Source organism: Pyxicephalus adspersus, chromosome 5 (genome assembly GCF_032062135.1).
Source record: "Pyxicephalus adspersus chromosome 5, UCB_Pads_2.0, whole genome shotgun sequence".
NCBI classification, from domain to species: Eukaryota; Metazoa; Chordata; class Amphibia; order Anura; family Pyxicephalidae; genus Pyxicephalus; species Pyxicephalus adspersus.
The window spans coordinates 144544303-144564622 of record NC_092862.1 but is presented as its reverse complement, the minus strand read 5'-3'; the positions used below and the strand labels follow the sequence as shown (position 1 = coordinate 144564622).

The 20320-nt window shown below is 39.8% G+C and overlaps 1 protein-coding gene across 1 annotated transcript in view; it reads right to left on the bottom strand.

Annotated features, from left to right (window-relative positions):
* WNT3A (Wnt family member 3A) overlaps positions 1 to 20081 on the bottom strand; it is a 50960-nt gene extending 30879 nt beyond the window's left edge. Inside the window, exon 1 of the mRNA XM_072413018.1 lies at positions 19856 to 20081. Within this exon, the coding sequence (XP_072269119.1) occupies positions 19856 to 19926 (71 nt within the window). The 5' untranslated portion in view covers positions 19927 to 20081. The remainder of the gene's footprint in view (positions 1 to 19855) is intronic.
* Between the last annotated feature and the right edge of the window lie 239 nt (positions 20082 to 20320).

Genomic DNA, 20320 nt, shown 5'->3' with positions numbered 1-20320 from the left:
TATAAAGAGAGAAATAAAACACCACCAATAGAAAACTTTGCTGATTTATGATAAAAGTAACAAATTTAAAGGTACCCAGTAAAAAGATAACACATGTAAGAGCACCAAGTAAAAAGAAGCGCTCTCCCTTTGGCCATCCTGATGAATAGTTTCCCTGAACATATAGAATGGCTCCATCAGGTGATCTTATTAATAGGATTCCTTCCTCGCTCTGCCATCACTTCATTACCGTACCAATCAGCACATCCTAATGATGGTATGGCAATGCAGATGGCAGTGATTAGCGTCCTCTGAGGATTGCGGCTCGTGTGGAAGTGGAATCCGTCGCTGTAGGAGCCGCCCTGCAGAACGCTTTGACCTAAATGCATAATGCGCCTTCTAAAAAGCTGCAGACGAATCCAGGGGTGCCGATTTAATGAGGCGCACTTACCCTCTGCCGCAAAGTCTACTCGCATTAGTTCAACTCCAATGTGGAATTCAAGCAAGGAAAGAAAAAGTAAGAAAATGCTAAATGCACTTTTAACAGATATATTTCTTTTTTTCAGAAATACAAAGTATAAAGTGGAACTCTCGGCAATGTGTGAACTTCCTTTAAAAAGACCACTGTGCAGGTCCATTAGGAGCAGTACACACAATTACTTTATGAATACCAATCTTTGCATGCCAATTAAAATGTCAAATACAAATTCAAGGAGAAGCTGTCATCTGCTTTGGGGTGCGGTGGGGTGCAGTGTTTCTTTGGGGGGTACCTTGACATGGCCACCAAGACTGAATTAATATACCAAGTAGTTTATATAGATGGCTGACCTTGATACCTTACAATTGGCATTCCGGTATCCACACAGTACCGTGGCGGCTGGAGAAAGTCTTCAGGTCATGAATAGGCGATAGTTAAACAGAAAAAGTCATCATCTGGTAAGTTCTGTTCACATGGCCGCATCCCTTCCATATACAAATTTACAAAAAGGCGAATAACCAAGCAGTGGGATGATTGTATGAAACAAACAACTTAATTCATTAAATATCATTAAAACATCAAACTGCTTAAAAAGAATTTGAGAACATTGACAATACAATGATGATCTCCCTCATGGATACCCATAACCAGAGTTTTCCAAGTTTCTACGCGTTTCGCAGATTTGTATCGGCTTCTTCAGGAGATGGGAGATATTGGTATCCCGGGTGGGGGTAACGGCTCCTCTCACACAGAATGGTGATAAGGACAAGCAGTGAGCAACAGCATGGCTGAACAAACAATCCCAAGGGGGTGAGTCCAATGGGATTAAAATAAAGATTTTCCAACTCAGCATATAAAAACATTCACACATCCTAAGTAACAGCAACGACTTCTTATATTTGCCCCACTCTGCTGTCGGTTTGCTTAATATCCAACCTTGTATAGGCAATAGGTTAGAGCTTGGAGCTTACCAAAACCTTCCTGGATCTGTACGGGGCAACGGTTAGGTGAATGTGTTATCCATGTAGGTGCACATTATTCATACAACCTTGGTATTATATCAAGCATAGCAATTTGTAGATTAGACAATAGTGGGAGTTCTCTGAGGTTCAGAGTAATTAATCTTTAAAAACTAAAAGGTCTACAGAACAAAGAGTGGGTAGCAAGGTGCTCTATGAGGCTTCTTTTGTGCTGCACCAACCAGAGCCAAAGTCACTGCAGCAAAGAATTCAGATATAAAGCACATTGCCGTACTCTATAAATGTCTGCACATGTTTTGTATTGCAGCCATTGCTATTTACTATTTATACAAGTAGGAACTTTCTAAATCTGCTGATTTTTTTAGGTGACTGTGCCAAGTTGAGTGCCAGGATAACTGTAAAAATCCGAAGAAGATGACGGACCCTGAGGAAGAGAATAATAAGATGGCGCCAAATGGGAAGAGATGGATTGTGGGAAGTCTGGAACCTCTCATACCCAAAGTGTAAATATCATTTGCAGGCTTTCCTTTGTAAAACTGATCCTGAACACATAGGTGTCTGTTGTGGGCAGCACGGTGGCTCAGTGGTTAGCACTCTTTGGAGCACTGAGTCCCAGGTTGGAATCTCAGGCAGGACACTATCTGCATGGAGTTTGCATGCTTTCCCTGTGTTTGTGTGGGCTTTCTCTGGGTACTCCGGCTTCCTCCCACATTCCAAAAACATTCAGTTAGGTGAATTGGCTTCTCCCTATAATTGACCTTAGATTGTATTAATGCAAATGACTATGGTAAGGACATTAGATTGTGAGCTTTTTTGAGGGACAGCTAGTCACATGACTATGGATTTTGTACAGCGCTGTGTAATATGTCAGTGCTAAAAAAATACTGTGTAATAATAAGGGTCTATTTAAAATCGTTATCACCCAAAATTCACCCACTTAAAAGTTACACATTTGACTCAATAAGAAAATTGTATAAAGGACGAGTAAAAGCTAATTTACACATTTTCCAATAGAATCCATAAAAGGGAAACCATTGGGTGAATCTATAGTGAAAGCATTTATAAGAAGACCCTAAAATGCCAACTATGAAGTCACAAAAACCATTTGCATGACACCAGTCTAACACCCAAAAAAAGTGATTCCAAAAGCTGTTGGATGTCGTTGCAACACGAACCCACCTTGGCAGGTAAGTCTCTGCGGGATCCGGGACCCATTCACTAAAAACTGTTTTTATTCTCAAACAGAAGCGACTGTTTGAGATTTACTCATCACTTAACGTGTGTTTGTTCAAGTCACATCCTTTCAGAAGTGGGCTGAGCTGTGAAAACACGAAAAGCCTCCCATAAAGAATTTTTAATCCGATTGTTATTCTAGTTAATGCCTTTATCTATGCGCCTGAAGACTTTTTTTTTTGGAGCACGAATGATGAACTCCGCCACCACCACCGAGCCTCTCTGCTACTGTTACCAAGGTGCGCTGTGTTTTGTGACGGCTCTATAAACATTCTTCAAGGTGTTTGATTCAGGAAAACTGATTGATGTTCCTGCGTCTTTAAGGCACATGTGTTTCTGGGATGATATTCCATGAGCGTGACAAACCGCCACTATGTCATCTCGGGGTTTCCCATGTTTTACTTTTCCCTGGGAAAGTTCCCATCGCTGCTTTATCAATCACATTGTTTATTTTATTTCTTATGTTTGTTTTATTTATTTTTGTTTCAATAAATTCTTTGGGAAATGGATCCAAAGCCCGGCATTGCATTCTGCACAATGTATTCAAGGGCAGTTCTGCAATGAAAAGCCATTATTATATATATATATATATATATATATATATATATATACATACAGAAGTACAAGAAGTACAGATAAAAAGTTGGTGTTGAACTCAAAGGTTAAAGGGTTAGGAGGGGGTCAGGGATAGCTGATTAAAGTATAATAAACCCTGCCAGAAATTCAATGAGCTCATAACAAAATATGGCAACACAATACCTCTACTGCCAAAATCCCAAAAGGGTCTTATCAGCTCTGCCCAGATTACATTTGTGATTTAGGCAACATACACACGTTCAAAATTTGTCCATCGAAAGATGGCAGATGAACAAATGAGCGCTGTACACACAGCACTATTCTCTGCTCTTCTTCTCCATTGACATGCATCATTATTATTATTATTATTATTATTATTATTATTAACAAGATTTATATAGCGCCAACATATTACACAGCGCTGTACATTAAATAGGGGATGCAAATGACAGACAGTGACACAGGAGGAGAGGACCCTGCCCCAAAGAGCTTACAATCTACCCTTTCTTATTCTTTTTTCCCAAGAAGAACCCTTGAAATAATGTTCAGGTCTGGGGAAACCTCTGCTACAAACAATGTATTGGGTGTCAGAGAAGTAAATGCCCCTTATATTGGTGGGAAGAATGTTCCCTTTAGATGGGTGGTCAGAATGTAATCCATACAGACAGCTTTTTCGGCTGGCTCTGCCAAGTGGATTTGAAGACACCATCCAATGGGAGATCAATCAGCCGAGGCTCAAGGAACCCCTAGCAATCACTGCAGGTACCCTGGTGGTGATAAGGTGGTCTGGGTAATTATCACAAGAGATCATTAGATTGTGAACCCCTTTGTGGGACAGTTAGTGACATGACTATAGACTTTGTACAGCGCTGTGTAATATGTTGGCGCTATATAAATACTGTGTAGTAATAATAGTAATAATAATCATAAAGTCAGGAGTGGACCCAGGGAGGTGCAAAGTGGGGCCTGGACTCTCCTAAACTAACCCCCCCCCCCAGGATCCCTGTCATGGACTTGGGGGGTCCCAATGTTAATTCTGCACAGCTCACTGTTGGCTGCATCCGCCACTGCATAACGTAATTTAGCTCCCCAATAAGGTTAGTCCAAACATCAATTGGAATGATGGGAAAACACTTTACCAAAAGCAGAAAAATACACAGAAGAAAGACGATCAATCAGCAATTACAAATGATGAGCGGATGCAGGTCCAGAATCCAACATCACAAACTCCGCTATATGCCTATTGTCTAATAGGACTTAAAGAAGACACAAAGCTGAACACTGAATGACATCTAAATTCAATTCTCTGCAAATCTCTTCCTTATAAAGACAAAACCTTAGAAATCTTTAGGAAGATCGGAGCATCCAGTCCAGCCCAGGAGGGAGCAGGGGGCCAGGATCAGCACACATTTGTATTATTTCTCCAGCTGATAACAGAAAATCATGTTACAAGTGGTTAAAATTTATATTATATCATTAAGCAGGATTTATATAGCGCCAACATATTAGGCAGCGCTGTACAACAAATAGGGGTTGCAAATGACAGACAAATACAGACAGTGACACAGGAGGAGAGGACCCTGCCCAGACGAGCTTACAATCTAAAATTCTCATTTATACCCAAGTCTGTCCGATGTGTTACCTGCAATCACTTTACCTGATCTTCATTGACCTAATCTGATTGGCTGTAGCTTTTTACATAGCTGTCTTAGAAATAATTTATATATTATTAATTGATGTATTCATATCAGCTGTATGTAAAACCCAAACAATACAATCCTTATATTTGCTTCTTCCTAAATGAGTTTTGTTATATCCGGTCAATAAATGCAAAAAATACCTGATGACAATACAAAAAAAGTATATGAACCAATAAATCTCTGCAATCTCTGCAGCTTTATCTCAAACAATGTTATCAGCCCGGCCCTCTTGATCTACAGAAGACCTTCCACTCCTTGTGATATGGAGATAAGGAGAAGGGGAGATGTTCTCTAGTCCTAACACACTTCCTGTCCTCGAGTGACAGCGTAGTCCTGGCGTATTTATTCATGGTCACTTCCACGTGCATCCATGAGATATTTGGTGTACATGGAAATCTTTTAAACTTTACATTCCCCCTGCAAAGCCAATTGTGCACAACAGAGAACTTGTATGTGCAACAGTTTTCTATTTTTCCATCCAAAGTCTCCTTTTCTTTGGGGCAGAGTCGTTTCCTCCTGTGTCACTGCCTGTATCTGTGTGTCATTTGCAACCCCTATTTAATAATGTAATACTCCTGCTTATTGTTATTAATAATATTACTATTATCAATTAATATTATTATTATTTATTAAAGCTCTCTAAGACTGGAGAGCATAGATTAGTATGGGAGAACCTGGGTGATGCAGCAAACCTAGAATGGGTTTCTTAAAATCATTTTCTTGCAATTTATTTCAATACTGGATCAAACTCCAGGTTTGGTGAATCACTCTCAGTCTTGGAGGGTTTTGATAAATCAGCCCCATTGTGCCAACCTATGATGCTATGTTGGCAATGATGTGATTGTTCACAGAGCTCATCGTAGTATATATATGAGTATTTAAAGATCATGCACCCTAAAACAGTGAATGCTTTGTGCACAAATATTTATTTTCATTGATATCTATACACACAACAGAACTGAAGTAATCACAAGAGGAAACCCATCAGGATGGATTATTTGTTGCTGCCAAGATTTATGGTGGACCATCATCTTGTCGGACGCTTTTTTAATGAACCAATAATGTGTCAATAATTGATTGTTTATTATCGGGTGAATATGGAACTTTAGTAAGTTAACCTGGCAACCTGTTTTAAGGCTGAGGGGGGTCACAAAATGCCGTGCACAACCTCCACACAATGAGGTCCTTGGTGGGAACTGAACTCATGACCTCGCCACTTCACGTAGACTCCATGCTGCTCTGCTAAAGTTGTGCTGAGTTACTGCCCTTCCTGTTCCGAAAACATTTTTATTGCCCATTAAAATAGACATTTACCTAAGAAAGGATGTCAGAACGTCAATTCTTCTTGAAGCCCTCACAAGTTCAGGCCTCAGACACTGGCTTGCTTTAGCCTGGGGCCGGGGCAAGCTGTGATTTGAAAGGCTCTCAAGTCAGGAGCTCACCATGGACCACGGGGTGAAATCCCAAGACTTGCAGCTGTCACTGAACACAAGTGAAGGGGATCATCGCCCGGATTACGTTATTGTACGCGGACACATTACGTAAAGCTGAGCGCTAAGCCCAGATTTGGCTCCGAGTTGTGCCAAAGCCGATGATGTTGAGCCGTTTCTATAGAAGGGCTCTTAGAATATAGATTTACTAAAAGAGAGCTCTCATACTTCGCTTTGATCCTCCGCTGTTTTCACTCCATTTTTCAGCCTCGGGTGAAGTCATTTAGAGGTTCTGTGATCCTGCAAATTGTAGTAATTGTTATACAAACTCTATGACATCATCATCAGGAAATTATTATAATCTTTAGTGAAAAAAAAATCCATTCAGACCCATTGTATGGTGTTTGCACCCAATGCCGCTTTTAAATTCATTAAAGGGAAGTTATGTGGGGGGAGGGAATGTATTAAACAAAAGCATAAACCATCATATAGACATATACATAATACTTTGTAACCATTATATGTCTCACCCAGAGCAACACTACAACCCTAAAGAGTCATCAGTCCATTCATTTATTCCCATAGGATGTGTACTCAATGGCGCCTGATTTATTAAAGCTCTCCGAGATCAGTGAAGATGAGTAATCCAGCAAACTTGGAATAGATCTGGTCCAGGATTTTGAGGAAATCCATTCTGGGTTTGCTGTATCACCCAGTTTCACTGATGAAATTGTATCTTCCCCAGTCTCGGAGAGCTTTAATAAATCAGGCTAAATGTATTTTATGCAGCTGTAATAGCCTTCATTGTGCAAACCTCCAAAAGCACTGAAAAGCTGCTGCGTGCCGCCATCTTTGATGTGATGTCAGCAGCACCAGCGCACTCATTCCATTGACAACATAAAGCAGCCTTTCTCAAATTTTTTAACATGGGGGAACCCTTAAAAAAACGTTTAGGTCTTCAGGGAACCTGTTCTATAATAATTATATATCTACAGCTGATGTTGCATTGGCTTGTTGGTCAGTCGGAAGAATTCATCTTGGCCATTGGGAAGAATGTCAACCTTACAGATCATTGGTGTCACCTAAACTGACCTCAGAGGTACAAATTAAAGGGCCACCATGGGCAGTAGTTGGACATTCCCAAGGGCTGTGTCGACTTTTCTTGGAGTGAACAAGAATTTATTAAAACATGCTATAAGAAAGCTTTTAATGTTCTCTGGAAGCCAGATGCATTCCCTTGTGGCTCCACCCGATAGCCATGATCTGCCTGAACTGCATAGAGAAACCAGGAGACCCAGCCACCGGTCCCAAATAAGTTATATAATGAAAAAAAAAAGTGCTTGGGGAGGGGACACAAAACATAAATTGATTAAGTTTAAAACAAGTTGTCTTTAGGCTCCTTTCTGATGCAATATAATAAACATTTGCACCATTTTCTTTATTCTTTATCATTCTCAGGGCTGGTGAGATTCTCCAGTGACTTTGTGGACTATTTCTATCATTGCCTTGGACCATATTCCTGATGTTACAATGGTGGCATGGCTGCTTGTAGGCTTAGCCAAGGGTGCGTATGATAAGGTGTCAATGCATGAGCACAAATAAAAGTCTCTCTATACCAGGAAATTCCTAAACATGGAAGCGGCAGATATAAAAAGGTCTAAAAACAACTTTTCATTATATATTAGTTATAAGCGATTTATTATTGTGGTTTTTATCTACTTTCACCATAAATAAAACTCAGCAATCTCTGATATCCTCAGTGCTGGAATGCAGAATAAAATATAGATATTTAATGTAAAAAAAATGAATTTGAGAAATCAGTATAAAGCGCAGACGGCGTTATTGTCCTCTAGAAGGACAAATGGAAGAACTTGGTATTTCTACCAGGAAAGTATTTGCATATATGCATGGCTTGGTATTTGCATATAAGAAACTGAATTTCATTAAATATACTAATTATGCTTTAAGCGGGAGTGGCCTCCTGCTGAGAAGAGCTGCCAGCCAGTAACTACAAACCACCACATCAGGGAATGAGGGGTATCGGGGGACGCAGGGGGAGGGGACGGGGGATGCGCCTCTCCCGCTATCACAACTTGACTTTGACACGTACAAACACACAAACTTAAAAGCAGCAACTCTCTGGAAAGTCTTTATTAAACTATTATTCGGCTTGCTTAACCCTTTTTTTGATTTTCTGTGCAGCAAATAAATGTTGGCCAAAAAAATTCTTATTAAGCTAAAACAATAACATGGCAGCCAGAAAAATAGCATTATCGTGAGCAGAAGTCAGCGGTGGTTTTTTGTATTCGGTTTCTGAATGGTTGTTTTGCTCAGCAGTTGTGCCAAAATGATCCAATTATTAAAAATCCAGCAGCCAAGAGTGACTACAATGATAGCTGAACACAATGAACTCTCCAGCGGTGTTATTTAATAAAGGAATTCAGGCTGTTCACTTAGCTGAGTGACCTTGCAAGAGATATTTCACTTAGCTTACTAAATGATAAGAAGTTCTGCAGCATTCAGCTAATGTGCAAGGAAAGAAATCCTGCATGTGATTGGGTTTTCTTTGCAAGATTCATTTTCACCCCATTAGCTTGGCCTGAAATTGTTTCGTAAATTTAGTCATTTAGAAATTTAGTAAATTGTAAGCTCTTCGGGTCAGGGCCCTCTCCTCCTCCTGTGTCACTGTCTGTATCTGTCTGTCATTTAGAACCCCTATTTAATGTACAGCGCTGTGTAAAATGTTGGCGATATATAAATACTGTTTATTAACAATAATAGTAAACCAGCCTCATTGTCTTAGCCTTTTTTGTATCAACGAAGCTGCTTGTTTGTAGCAAAGTAGAGGCAGCCAAGGCAATCATAAATCTCCATCATTATAAAACGTAAAAGGCAGAAATGTGCAATCAAAGTATAATTAAGGGAGATCTATTCTGCAATAAAACTAAAAGCTATAAATCTCTCTCATAAAACTAATATTTAATCTTTTAACACATAATACTTTTAATTTGAATCATTTCATTTAGTTCCTATGCTGCATCACATGACATCACAGTGACATCACAGTGACATCACAGCTGCTCGGTTTATTGCACAGGAGATACATTGTATCCATTATGTTTCCATTATTATTTTATTGTATGTGTGTGAATTTATCTCTCTGATGTTACATAGATGATCTCTGCAGTAAGGCATGCTATGCACATTGATGTCATGTGGCTATTTATTGTGAATGGCACCCCAATGTTGTGAATTATGTGCTGCAGTGCACCCTACACTGTGTTAGAAAAAGAAGTATCGCGCCTTTTCAGTGCTTTTGCTCCCCAGGCAGCCATAAGTTCAAATGTGAAGCACGGTGGCTCAGTGGTTAGCACTCTGGCCTTTGCAGTGCTGGGTCCCAGGTTGGAATGGCGACCAGGACAGTATCTGCATGGAGTTTGCATGTTCCCCCTGTGTTTGTGTGGGTTTCCTCTGAGTACTCCATTTTCTTCCCACATTCCAAAAACATTCAGTTAGGGTAAATGGCTTCCCCCCAAAATTCTAATAAAGGTAGGGACATTAAAATGTAAGCCTTTAAAGGACAGTTAGCAACATGACTATGGACTTTTGTACCGCCCTGCGTAATATGTTGGCGCTATATAAATACTATGTAATAATTATAATGTGTAGTGACTACCATGCCCTACTGCGCATGCATATGTATGACATTTACTGTGCTTTGTGCATCATAAAAAAGATCTCCTTTAACCATCTTGGCAGCCACTCCAGCAATGGCTGCAATAGAATTTCTCAGGGTTTCCTAATAATGACATCAGTGGGCCATGTCTACTTAATGTGTCTCTTGTAGTTTTCATCGGAAGCCTGTGTGAGATGGTGCCAACCATGCAGCAAAATGAGGAAAGCTTGAGAGAGCATTTGCACTCTATACCAGAAAAAGGAAAAGAACGGCGGGATTGCTCAGGATTGAAGATTTAAATAAAAATCAAAATGACTTTTGCATGAACATGTTACATTTATATGAGTTGTTGTTGACTAGGTTTACACGTAGCTTTAGGCATGCTAATGTGGCTTTAGAATCAGTCCTATTACTGACATTTTGGCATTCCTTCGGCACTATTTAGCACATTTTAAGTGCAACTTGATGAAGCAGGGTCGTAAACTGTTTTTGAAAATCTCCCTCATCGTTATAATCAATAAGGACACACCTTGCCATTGGGTTATAAATCTCCAATATAAATTTTATGATCCTGGTTATTGGTGGCAATGGTTCCCACGCTCCCCCCTACCCCACCCCTCGCACTCTTAACTATTGCCTCAATCCATCTTTATTGGCTTCCTGTACAGTGTGTGGTTAACGCGGAGCTGGTAAGACAGCTGCCTAATTGATCAGTAGCTGAAAGACACAGCCAGGAGTTCTCACATGCGGCATTGTAGCCAGGCCGACTTCCTGGAAAGCAGCATGCAACTGGGCTTGCATCAGGAGCCGGGTCCCTACTTTATATTTCCCCATTGCAATGATCAGCTGGAAGTAGATTCACTAACCATTTAACAATGTTCACAAAGTCTAAGAAAGTCCCGAACACTAATTCCATGATCCAAGTTTTTCCAAAATCTTGGAAGAATAACTCCTCTGGCCTATGGCGGGTCACGTGCCCAACCCTAAACATGTGAGAGTATCACCCGGACTGTCCATCCTAATCTTCTTCTGCAAATGCTTGTTGCTGGAACAAGAACACAGGTCGGCTGACTTCACTGGCTGCATGTTTGTTTCAACACACTCAGAAGGGGTTTAGGCCAAAAGATAGTGATGGCTTTAAACAAAAAGGGGCCCTGGGCAAATATAAACTGAGGGCCCCAAATGCACAGCATTCCAGCTCCCTACGCTCCCCTACCATTCAGTCAATTGGAATGTTCTTCTTAAATCTATGTATCTACTGCCAGCATTTTTTTTTGGTATGTATAGTTGTTGTCTGTATTGATTTGGCAGGGCAATGCTACGCCGGATTCTCGGAGACAATAAGAGGGGAATACTATTGTCTCTCAGAGGCGTTCCACCCACGGAGGGTGTCAGAGCTGCTGAATTCGCCTTTATTTCAGGGTGATAAATTGGGCTCCATTAGACAGGCTGGACATGACATATCTGGGTGATGTGCCCCCCCGACTGACACTCAATGAGTAATGAACTCACACATGGAGAGGACGCCAGCTCGGTGACACTTGTAGAGGGGTCACCTGGAGGGGAGCACAATGACTATCTAGATATTTACACATCCAGGGGACCACACTGCAAGTCTATTAAGAATGCCAACCAGGGATTGAGCTTGCGGGACAAAAGAAGTTTATAGAATTGTATATTTCTTCTATTTTGTAAATTATTAATAGAACTATTGACCATTGAATTGTAAGAGTTAATATTTGAAGATTGTATCTTTGCAGTCACAGAGAAGACCCTTTTCTGTTCCGCCATGACTGTGCCTTTATGTATAAAGCTAGCTCCATAAAGACATGGCTTGGGAAACGCGAGCTCTGACCTCAACCCAAATGGACATCTTTGGGGTAACGCAAACCTTTGCTTGTGAGTAAAGCATCATCCAACATCCTGACCCAATAAAATCAACTTCATAAAGACATGGTTGGGGTAGTTTGGAGGAACTCAAATGATCTGCACAGTCCTGACTTCAACCCTACTGAACACCATTGGGATGAATTGGAACTCTGATTGTGAGAAGGTCTCATCCAACATCTGCACTCGACCTCACAAAGCCAGCTCCATAAAGACATGGCAGCAGTAGTTTGGTATGGAGGACCTCAAGTTTTCCAAAGCCAATTCTATAAGGACTTGTTGTCTCCAGTTTGAGGTGGAAGAACCCAAATGTCCTACACAGAGCCCTGACCTCAACCCTACTGAACACCATTGGGATGAACTGAAACTATGATTGTGAGTAAAGCCTCATCTAATATCTGAACCTGACCCCATAAAGTCAACCTCATAAAGACTTTGTGGGAGTAGTTTAGGGGCAGGAACACAAATGATCTATACAGTCTTGACCTCAACCCTACTGAACACCGTTGGGATGGATTGGAACTCTGAGAAGGTCTCATCCAACATCTGCACCTGACCTCACAAAGCCAGCTCCATAAAGACATGGTGGGTGTAGTTTGGTATGGAGGAATGATCTGCATAGTCCTGACCTCAACCGTACTAAACAACTTTAAAAAGAACTGGCCAGCCAAATGTGAGCCAGATCCCAATTTCCATAACTTCATGATAAAGGACTTTGTGGCAAAGTCTGTGAACTGTTTCTCCTCTTCCAGTTACTCACCAATAGAGGCAAACAAACAGAAAAAGTCAATGGTATTTTTTTGTGTTCTATCCCCCATTGACCTAAACACAAATGTTTGCTGCTGTAATGTTTGAGACAAGATCTGATTTTGAAAAAAAAACAGAAAAAATTCAATTCCGTGCAGAATTACATGCGTCAAAGTCTAAAAATCTCCTGAGCAGAAGACAACCCCGCAGGCCAAAATGACATGAGTGTATTTAATGTCACTTAACAGGAATTGCACAAACTTCTTTGACAGTCATTAAATCAGCTTATGACACCACATGGGCCGTGTCTCAAGGCATTTCCTGAATTCACTGCCTAGGAATTATTTTTTTACCCCTTTAATAAATGTACCCTTTAAAAAATTAGTTGCAAATGAATTGGTTCTGTTGCATCTGCATCTGTGTTCTTTGCATCAGAAATGAAGAAATACACAGAAGATGTATCTAAGATATGCCGAGAAATTCCATTATTCCAATAATACTGATTGTGATTGGTCAAGCAAACTTTAGTGAGGCTGCTCACAAACAATGAGGTTCGCATTGATGGGTACCCAGAATGCAAATCAAAGAATAAAACCACCAAGGGAGTGCCAAGCCAAATGATGGAAGAGTCCAAGTAACTTTAATCATTCATTTTATGATCACATTGGACAGCCAACATATTCGGGGACAACCCCTCTCCACCCCCCATGCCAATATCAGTTTCAAGCCCTGACGAAGGAGTACACTGGCCACCGGAACATGTTATCTGTCCTATATTATCACACTATGAAACAATAAAGATATTTGGACTTCTCCTATTTGTGTGGTTTTATGCTTTGAGGCACTATAGTTCCCCAGGCTCCTTCATGACCCGGAAATTCAAGGACCAATTCTCAAAACATGCCCTCCGCTCTTTTATGGAATAAAATTCATAATAGATAACAATGCTGATCAGACAGCAAATAGTATATAAAAAAAGTAGTAAGTAACAAGTGGTCTTCTTTACCCTATGGCACATTTCCTGGATCTATAGATGGAAGTTTATTCTATTTGTACCTGGCTGTTGGCTGGTGTGGCAGGGACCTCTACAGGGAGGTGTTCAGGTAAATATTTCAGCAGTGAAAGAAGGGAGGAATGTTCCCCCTTGTCAGGAATGCAGCCACGGCTTGTAATTATAAGCTGGATAATAACTGTGAATAAAACATTGCTTGTTATTGATTGCTGTCCAGGTGTTCCTTCTGCCTGTCTTATCAAGAGCACATTTGCATTTTATTGCCTTCTAATTGAAATGAGCTCGTTCTCGCAGACATACCTGAGATGCCTCGTCACAGCCTCACCTGGCACACACCAACTCACTGATACAGCTGTCATGCACACCCAGGGCCCAACACACCTAGGCCAGGGCCCTGCACTGCGTACATACCTGTACAAGGGGAAAAAGACTGAGGGTTAGAGTTACTGAGTGGATAAGATTTTACATCTGGCTGCCTAAATCCCTATAGTGACATTTTTCTAATTCTGAGACTGCAACATGCAGCTAATGTGTTCCCTGGTTGTATGCCCACTATAGCATAGCCTACGAACACTGGAGCGTAGGAGAAGGAAAAGAATGGAAGAGAGAGAAGGAAAGAGAGAAAGAAAGAAAGAAAGAGAGAGAGAGAGAGAGAGAAAGAAAGAAAGAAAGAAAGAAAGAAAGAAAGAAAAAGAGAAAGAGAGAAAAAAGAAAGAAAGAAAGAAAAAGAAAGAAAGAAAGAAAGAAGAGAAAATGAAGGGAAAGGAAAGAAAAGAAAGAAGAGTGAGAGAGGTGGAAGAACAGAAGGAGGGAGTGAGGGAAGAAAAAAGAAAGGAAGGACAAAAAGAATGGAGTGAGAGAGGGTAGAAAGAGGGAATAAAGCAAGAAGAGATGAGAGAAAAGAGTGAAAGAAAGATGTAATAGAAGAAATAAAAGTGGGAGGGAAGGAAAAAATATTAGGGGGAGAAAGAAAGAAAGAAAGAAAGAAAGAAAGTAAGAAAGAAAGAAAGAAAGAAAAAGAGAGAGAGAGAAAGAAAGAAAGAAAGAAAGAAAGAAAGAAAGAAAGAAAGAAAGAAAGAAAGAAAGAAAGGTGGAGGTAGAGAAGGAAGCAAGGAAGGAAAGAAAGAAGGAAGGAAGGAAGGAAGGAAGGAAGGAAGGAAAGAAGGAAGGAAGAGAAAGAAGGAAGGAAGTAGTGAGGACAAGAGAAGGATGTTTGATGATATGTAACAATGCCGCCATGTGTTTATAAAGAGATGAAGAAGAATTGACTTTTCTCCAGCAGTGAAAGTGATAGGAGTTGTATTTATATAACACTTCACTCCACATTAAACAAACATTGACACAAGGCTCCTTCTGCCTCTTCTCTGTGGACTGGGAGGGGTAATTAGAGGAGTATTGGATTTGGCACTGTGGCCTGTTACCTTCTACACTATCTTTATATTGCAGGGCTGTATTCTTGCTGTGTTTTGCTCTTTTAAAATTGCACCCTATGCCGGACCCCCTTCCCCCAATCCCCCAAGGTACTTTCCTTGTCAAGCTCCATTGGAGATGTGATCTGTAAGGTGAGTTTATATAATTATTGAGATTTGGAGGGGAGCTCCGCTGAGTGTCTTTTGTACAAACAAACTGCCGGAGCTGATGAAATAGCTGGGCTCCTCTCAGCACATTACTCTGCAGCTCCTCAGGCAAAGTGTTCAGTCAGGCAGAGACAGACTCTACACACCTGCCTTACTGCCCATAACCCTGAAATCTGCTTTCATTATATCTTACAATAAGCCTAGGAGTTCACAAATCCCTCTGACCTGACCAATGGACTGTCCTAGTTAGTGAACACTGCACAAGTTATCATGGAGCCCAAGCTTAAAAAAAAGCTATATCCAAACTGGAGGACAGTTGGCTTTCCAAAAAAACAATTAGGAAACAGTTGTCACCCTATCAAAGGAACTGCCTGAGCATGGAAATATTGCCAGCTTTTATTTCAAAGTTTAAAATATTACCCCATTCAGGCTTTAAAGAACAAATACAATCTATTTTTACCCATTTACAGGTATCTAATTACCTCCGTATGTAATAAATACATCCTCGGCATGCCCAATCATCACCAACAGTATAATTTTTAGGAAAGAAAACATTCCTTCACCTCCCGTCAGTAACTTCGCCTGAGAGGATGCCATCAGTCTGCTGCAGGCAGAAGGAACAATTCCCCTAGTTTCTTTTCCCTCACTGATAGGAATAATATGTTGTAACTTTGTAGCAAGTCATGAGAATCTGACCTGATTTACATTACTTGCTGCACTTTACATGATAAATATATCTGATAACAGGTCCACTTTGGCACCTTTGGGTACTGCTAATTTTTCTTTGTACCAGGGCCTAAAAACACGCAACCACATGATTAGAAGGTAGATATGAACTACACAAAATAAAGACGCTTAGTATTTGGGAAGAAGATGATATACAGAGCTCTGGGACATTTATGGAGGTATTAGAACCACATTGCAGATGGTTGAGAACTGTGTTGTTGCACACTGCATGGACTGATATCAGGTTTTACATTTCTATGGTGCAGGACCAGGCTGGATTTTATAACAGCCAAAGTCTTTTGAATCCAAAGTGTGCAGCCAGATGGCCAAAAGTCTGTGCCACCTGACCACCATACCTATATTACCTTGTTGGCATCCCATTGATGTTAATACAGGGTTGCCCATTCCTCCTCCATGGTCATTACTATGGTGTTTCTCCCCTAAAACATCCTCCATGTTTCTGGGAAGGAATCCTGCAAAATTTTGTCTCTGAGAATTTCTGCCCATTGGTGAGTTCAGGTGCTGATGGTGGATGAGAAGACCTGGCTCGCCATTCCAAGTCATCCCAAAGGTGTTCAGTTGGGTTGAGATCAGGGCAGTGTGCAGGGCAATCGAGTTCCTCCGCACCAAGCTGGTGACCCCATGTCTTTATGGAGCTGGCTTTGTACCCCTGGGGTACAGACATGGGGGGAAACAGAAAAGGGTTTTCACCAAACTGACCACAATTGTCTGCAATATTTCACTGTAATTGCCCAAACCCCATCATTCCACATTCTTTTGGTTATACACAGTACATAGGCATCCACAAATGTTTATGGACCCTTGCTTACCATACAACTTTCACTGGACATTCTCTAAATAGATAGCATAGTGTATGTTCAGGGAATGCATATTTATTATTATTGCACCATTCATCCTAAAGTTACCCTTGCACCCTCCATCAACATGCTAATGAAAATATTAAATAAAACCCTTGTGTTCTTATTACAAATATTATTTAGATGCAGTGATGTCATGGCTGTGCTTGTCTAAGACTATGGCTGCTGGGAGATTCCAGCAGGGTGCTCCTCATAGCTTCCTGAATACAGAAAGCCTCGGTACATATAATGCTGAGGTTCCAATATTGATATTAATCTGAAAAGTGTGGGCCAGGGACAGTCAGACTGGGAAGGAAAGCTCAAGATGATTCTGGATTCATTTTAGCCAGGATATAAGGAGGGCTGTATCTGACTTGCTGCAAAGGTGAAGTGTGCAAGACTGAGGGGAAGGCTGGAATTCAATGTATTATTTTTTTTAAAGGCAAAAGCTTTCCCATGCTCATTTCTAGATTTCCAGCAATGATGTTCTTTGCTATTCAAAGTATTCTGTATTACAAAGACGATGGAGCGTCAATCTTTTAATAAACTACTGCACCCCCCCCCCCCCCCCCCCCATCACCAGTGTGCAGGATTCATAGAAGACATTGGATTGTTAAAGGTATAATATAATAACCATATAATATATATATTATAATAACCAGGGCCCAGTTACCCTCTAGAATTGCCAAGCTAAAACCCTTTTATCAAACCATTTCTAAAGCACCACAAGTCCTTTGTAATTCATTTTTGTTATCAATAATGCCGCTCAGTTCTCTGTGTTTTGTAGCACTGCGTTCTTCAAATATACAACTTGCAGCGTTTTTCTTCTCAATGCATTTTTCCTCAGATAGAGACAAACAGCAGCACATGTAAAACCCATGCAATTTTACACACGTGGCTGCAAACACAATGCAGAAAGTATCATCGCTTCCAAAGACCGCAGCTTGAAAATGATTGTGAAAACCGCATGGAAAAGCATGTTGCATGCAACAAACAAATGCACTGCTTTATAAATAGCACATAGGGAATGAATGCTGTTTTATTAGCAACAAAGTTTACACAGATCCTCATATTGTGTTGGTATATTGTACAGATTTACAACTCCTTATGTGATATCTGTACAATTCTATCAAAGGATGAAAGAAATATGCAGAAAAGATTTCAATGGGAAAACATTTTCTCACACTCTAAACATGCCTTTAATGTTTCTCACTGAACAATCAGATGCGGTCAGTAGATAATAACCTAAACCATTCAGATTTTCAGATTGTGTGCTGAAACTCTTCGTATCTTAGAAAAATATGAACCAATAAATTATAAAATGCATGATCTCTGTGCGGCTTATTCCTGGTCAACCAAAAATCAAACCAACACTCATCATCCAGATCAATCACTAATAATGGAACAAGGAAACTGAAACTCTCTAAAACTGGGGTTTTCTATTTCCACAAACACAACTCATATAAAAAAGAGATCAAATAAAAACAAAAAGCATAGTAAAAACAAAAACAAGACATAGTAAAAAAATGCTACATGTACATTGAATAATCTTTAAACAAAAACAATAAACTATACCCAAAGGGAATATAAACAAAAATATATGTGAGTAGTTTGAGATCCTCTGATATACAACCAAAGTGGCAAATCGACAAATTTATAATATTTTGTATGTTTTTGTAATATATCACTGCTATTATTTGAGGAAATAAATAATCCCAGAGCTCTGGCAAAATTCTCAGATCTGCTCCTAAAATAATGACAGATGAACCACGTCCGCTCATCTCATTAGTAAAATACTGAGGGTCTCTATTTCAAGTCTGTGTGTTGGGGGCGAGATATACCCAGAGATCAGATATAATCTACAAAACAAACAAACAAATCAACTTATCCGTTCTGGAAACTTTCTGCTGTGACGACTACAGATTATTCCATTGCTAAAAATTTCTGGTCACTCCATTATAAATTGCAAAAATTGCAGCACAATATGAAAAAATAAATAAAAACTACACACAAAAATCAAAGCCTTTTTACTTTTATTTATCAGAGTCCTCACCATGCACAAAATCTGGGCATTATTAAATGAAATATTACTATTAGAATCTCTATTGCTGTGAAACTGCGTTCAATTCAAAATTCTGTGCAGATAATTAGAATTTTTTTACATAAAAATCCCAACCCCCATAATATAGAATTATTTCACCATGCGAATATAGTTTACATACACATATATATAAAAAACATTTAAAGAAATAGCATTTTCTATGCATATATTTTCTTGCACTCCACAAACTTTGCTGTCAGATTATTTTATTATTACATAGTTATTTTTTGTTTTTATGAACTTTATATAGATATAGAAGATCAGATTGATATTTAAAAAAAATATATATTTATTTAGGGAACACAATTTTGGACAGCTTGAGCTTTGCAGAACATTTTAAAATGAATAGAATGTATTGCAAGGTGTGTTTTATATCAATATAAAATAATAAAAATAAATAAAATATTATTATTTATTGTTTGTTTATAATTTAGTTTTTTTTTTTTTGTTTTTTGTTTTTCTGCTCTGAGCTTTATGCAACAACAACTTCCTCAATACAATGCAGTGCATGCCTCCCTGTACACAAATTTCTTGCAGCTTCTGCTTACAGTACTCACTCCAAGTTGCCTAATCTTGTCTTACCTGCTTTCTTGTGTTTCCCTTAAAGCAAAAAAAAATACTTTTGTGAAGTCCTGTGTTCCCCACCTGACTGCCTGAAAAAAGCCTTGAAGTTTCAAAAAAAAAATCTTGTATCATTATCTGCCTAATACAATCAGCAGCAATTGTTGCAGCTTCGGATCAAAGAGCCCAAGAGCAACGTGATACCCCAGAGCTGTGTGCCTACTGTGTGTACACACTGCCCATGCCAGCTTCAGCGCTCATCACAGCGAATACAAAAACACACAAAAACTACAAAACATCACATAAGCCAGATCCGCAGGAAAACAAAGACTCACCACCAAATTGGATAAGTTGACATAACTTGGCTCAGCCCACAGAAAAAGAGCAAATATCCAAAGCAACACATTCTCCAAAAGATAAAAAAAGACAAAAATACAGCAGACAAGTTCTCCAAATTCCTCTTCTGCCGGGAAGCGTTGCAACAATGTATCAAAAAAAATAAATTAGCAAAAAAAGGTAAAAGGAGGCGCTATGAGAGATATGTACAGTGATAGTGGCAGGTAGAAAAGCTTGGCTCTCCTTTTAAAGAATGAAGAGGGTGTTGACTGCTGGGAGCCCAGACACAGAGGAGAGGAGCAAATATTACAAAAAAAAAAAAAAAACTTTGGAGCGGCTCCCTTTAAGGGCCCAATCAGCGGGGATTGCCAAGGGGGAATAATTGTGATGACACTGCTCTGTGCTCTGTCAGTCGGGGCAGACCAGCCAGCAATGAGCTAATTGCCACTACATAGTGTTTTAAT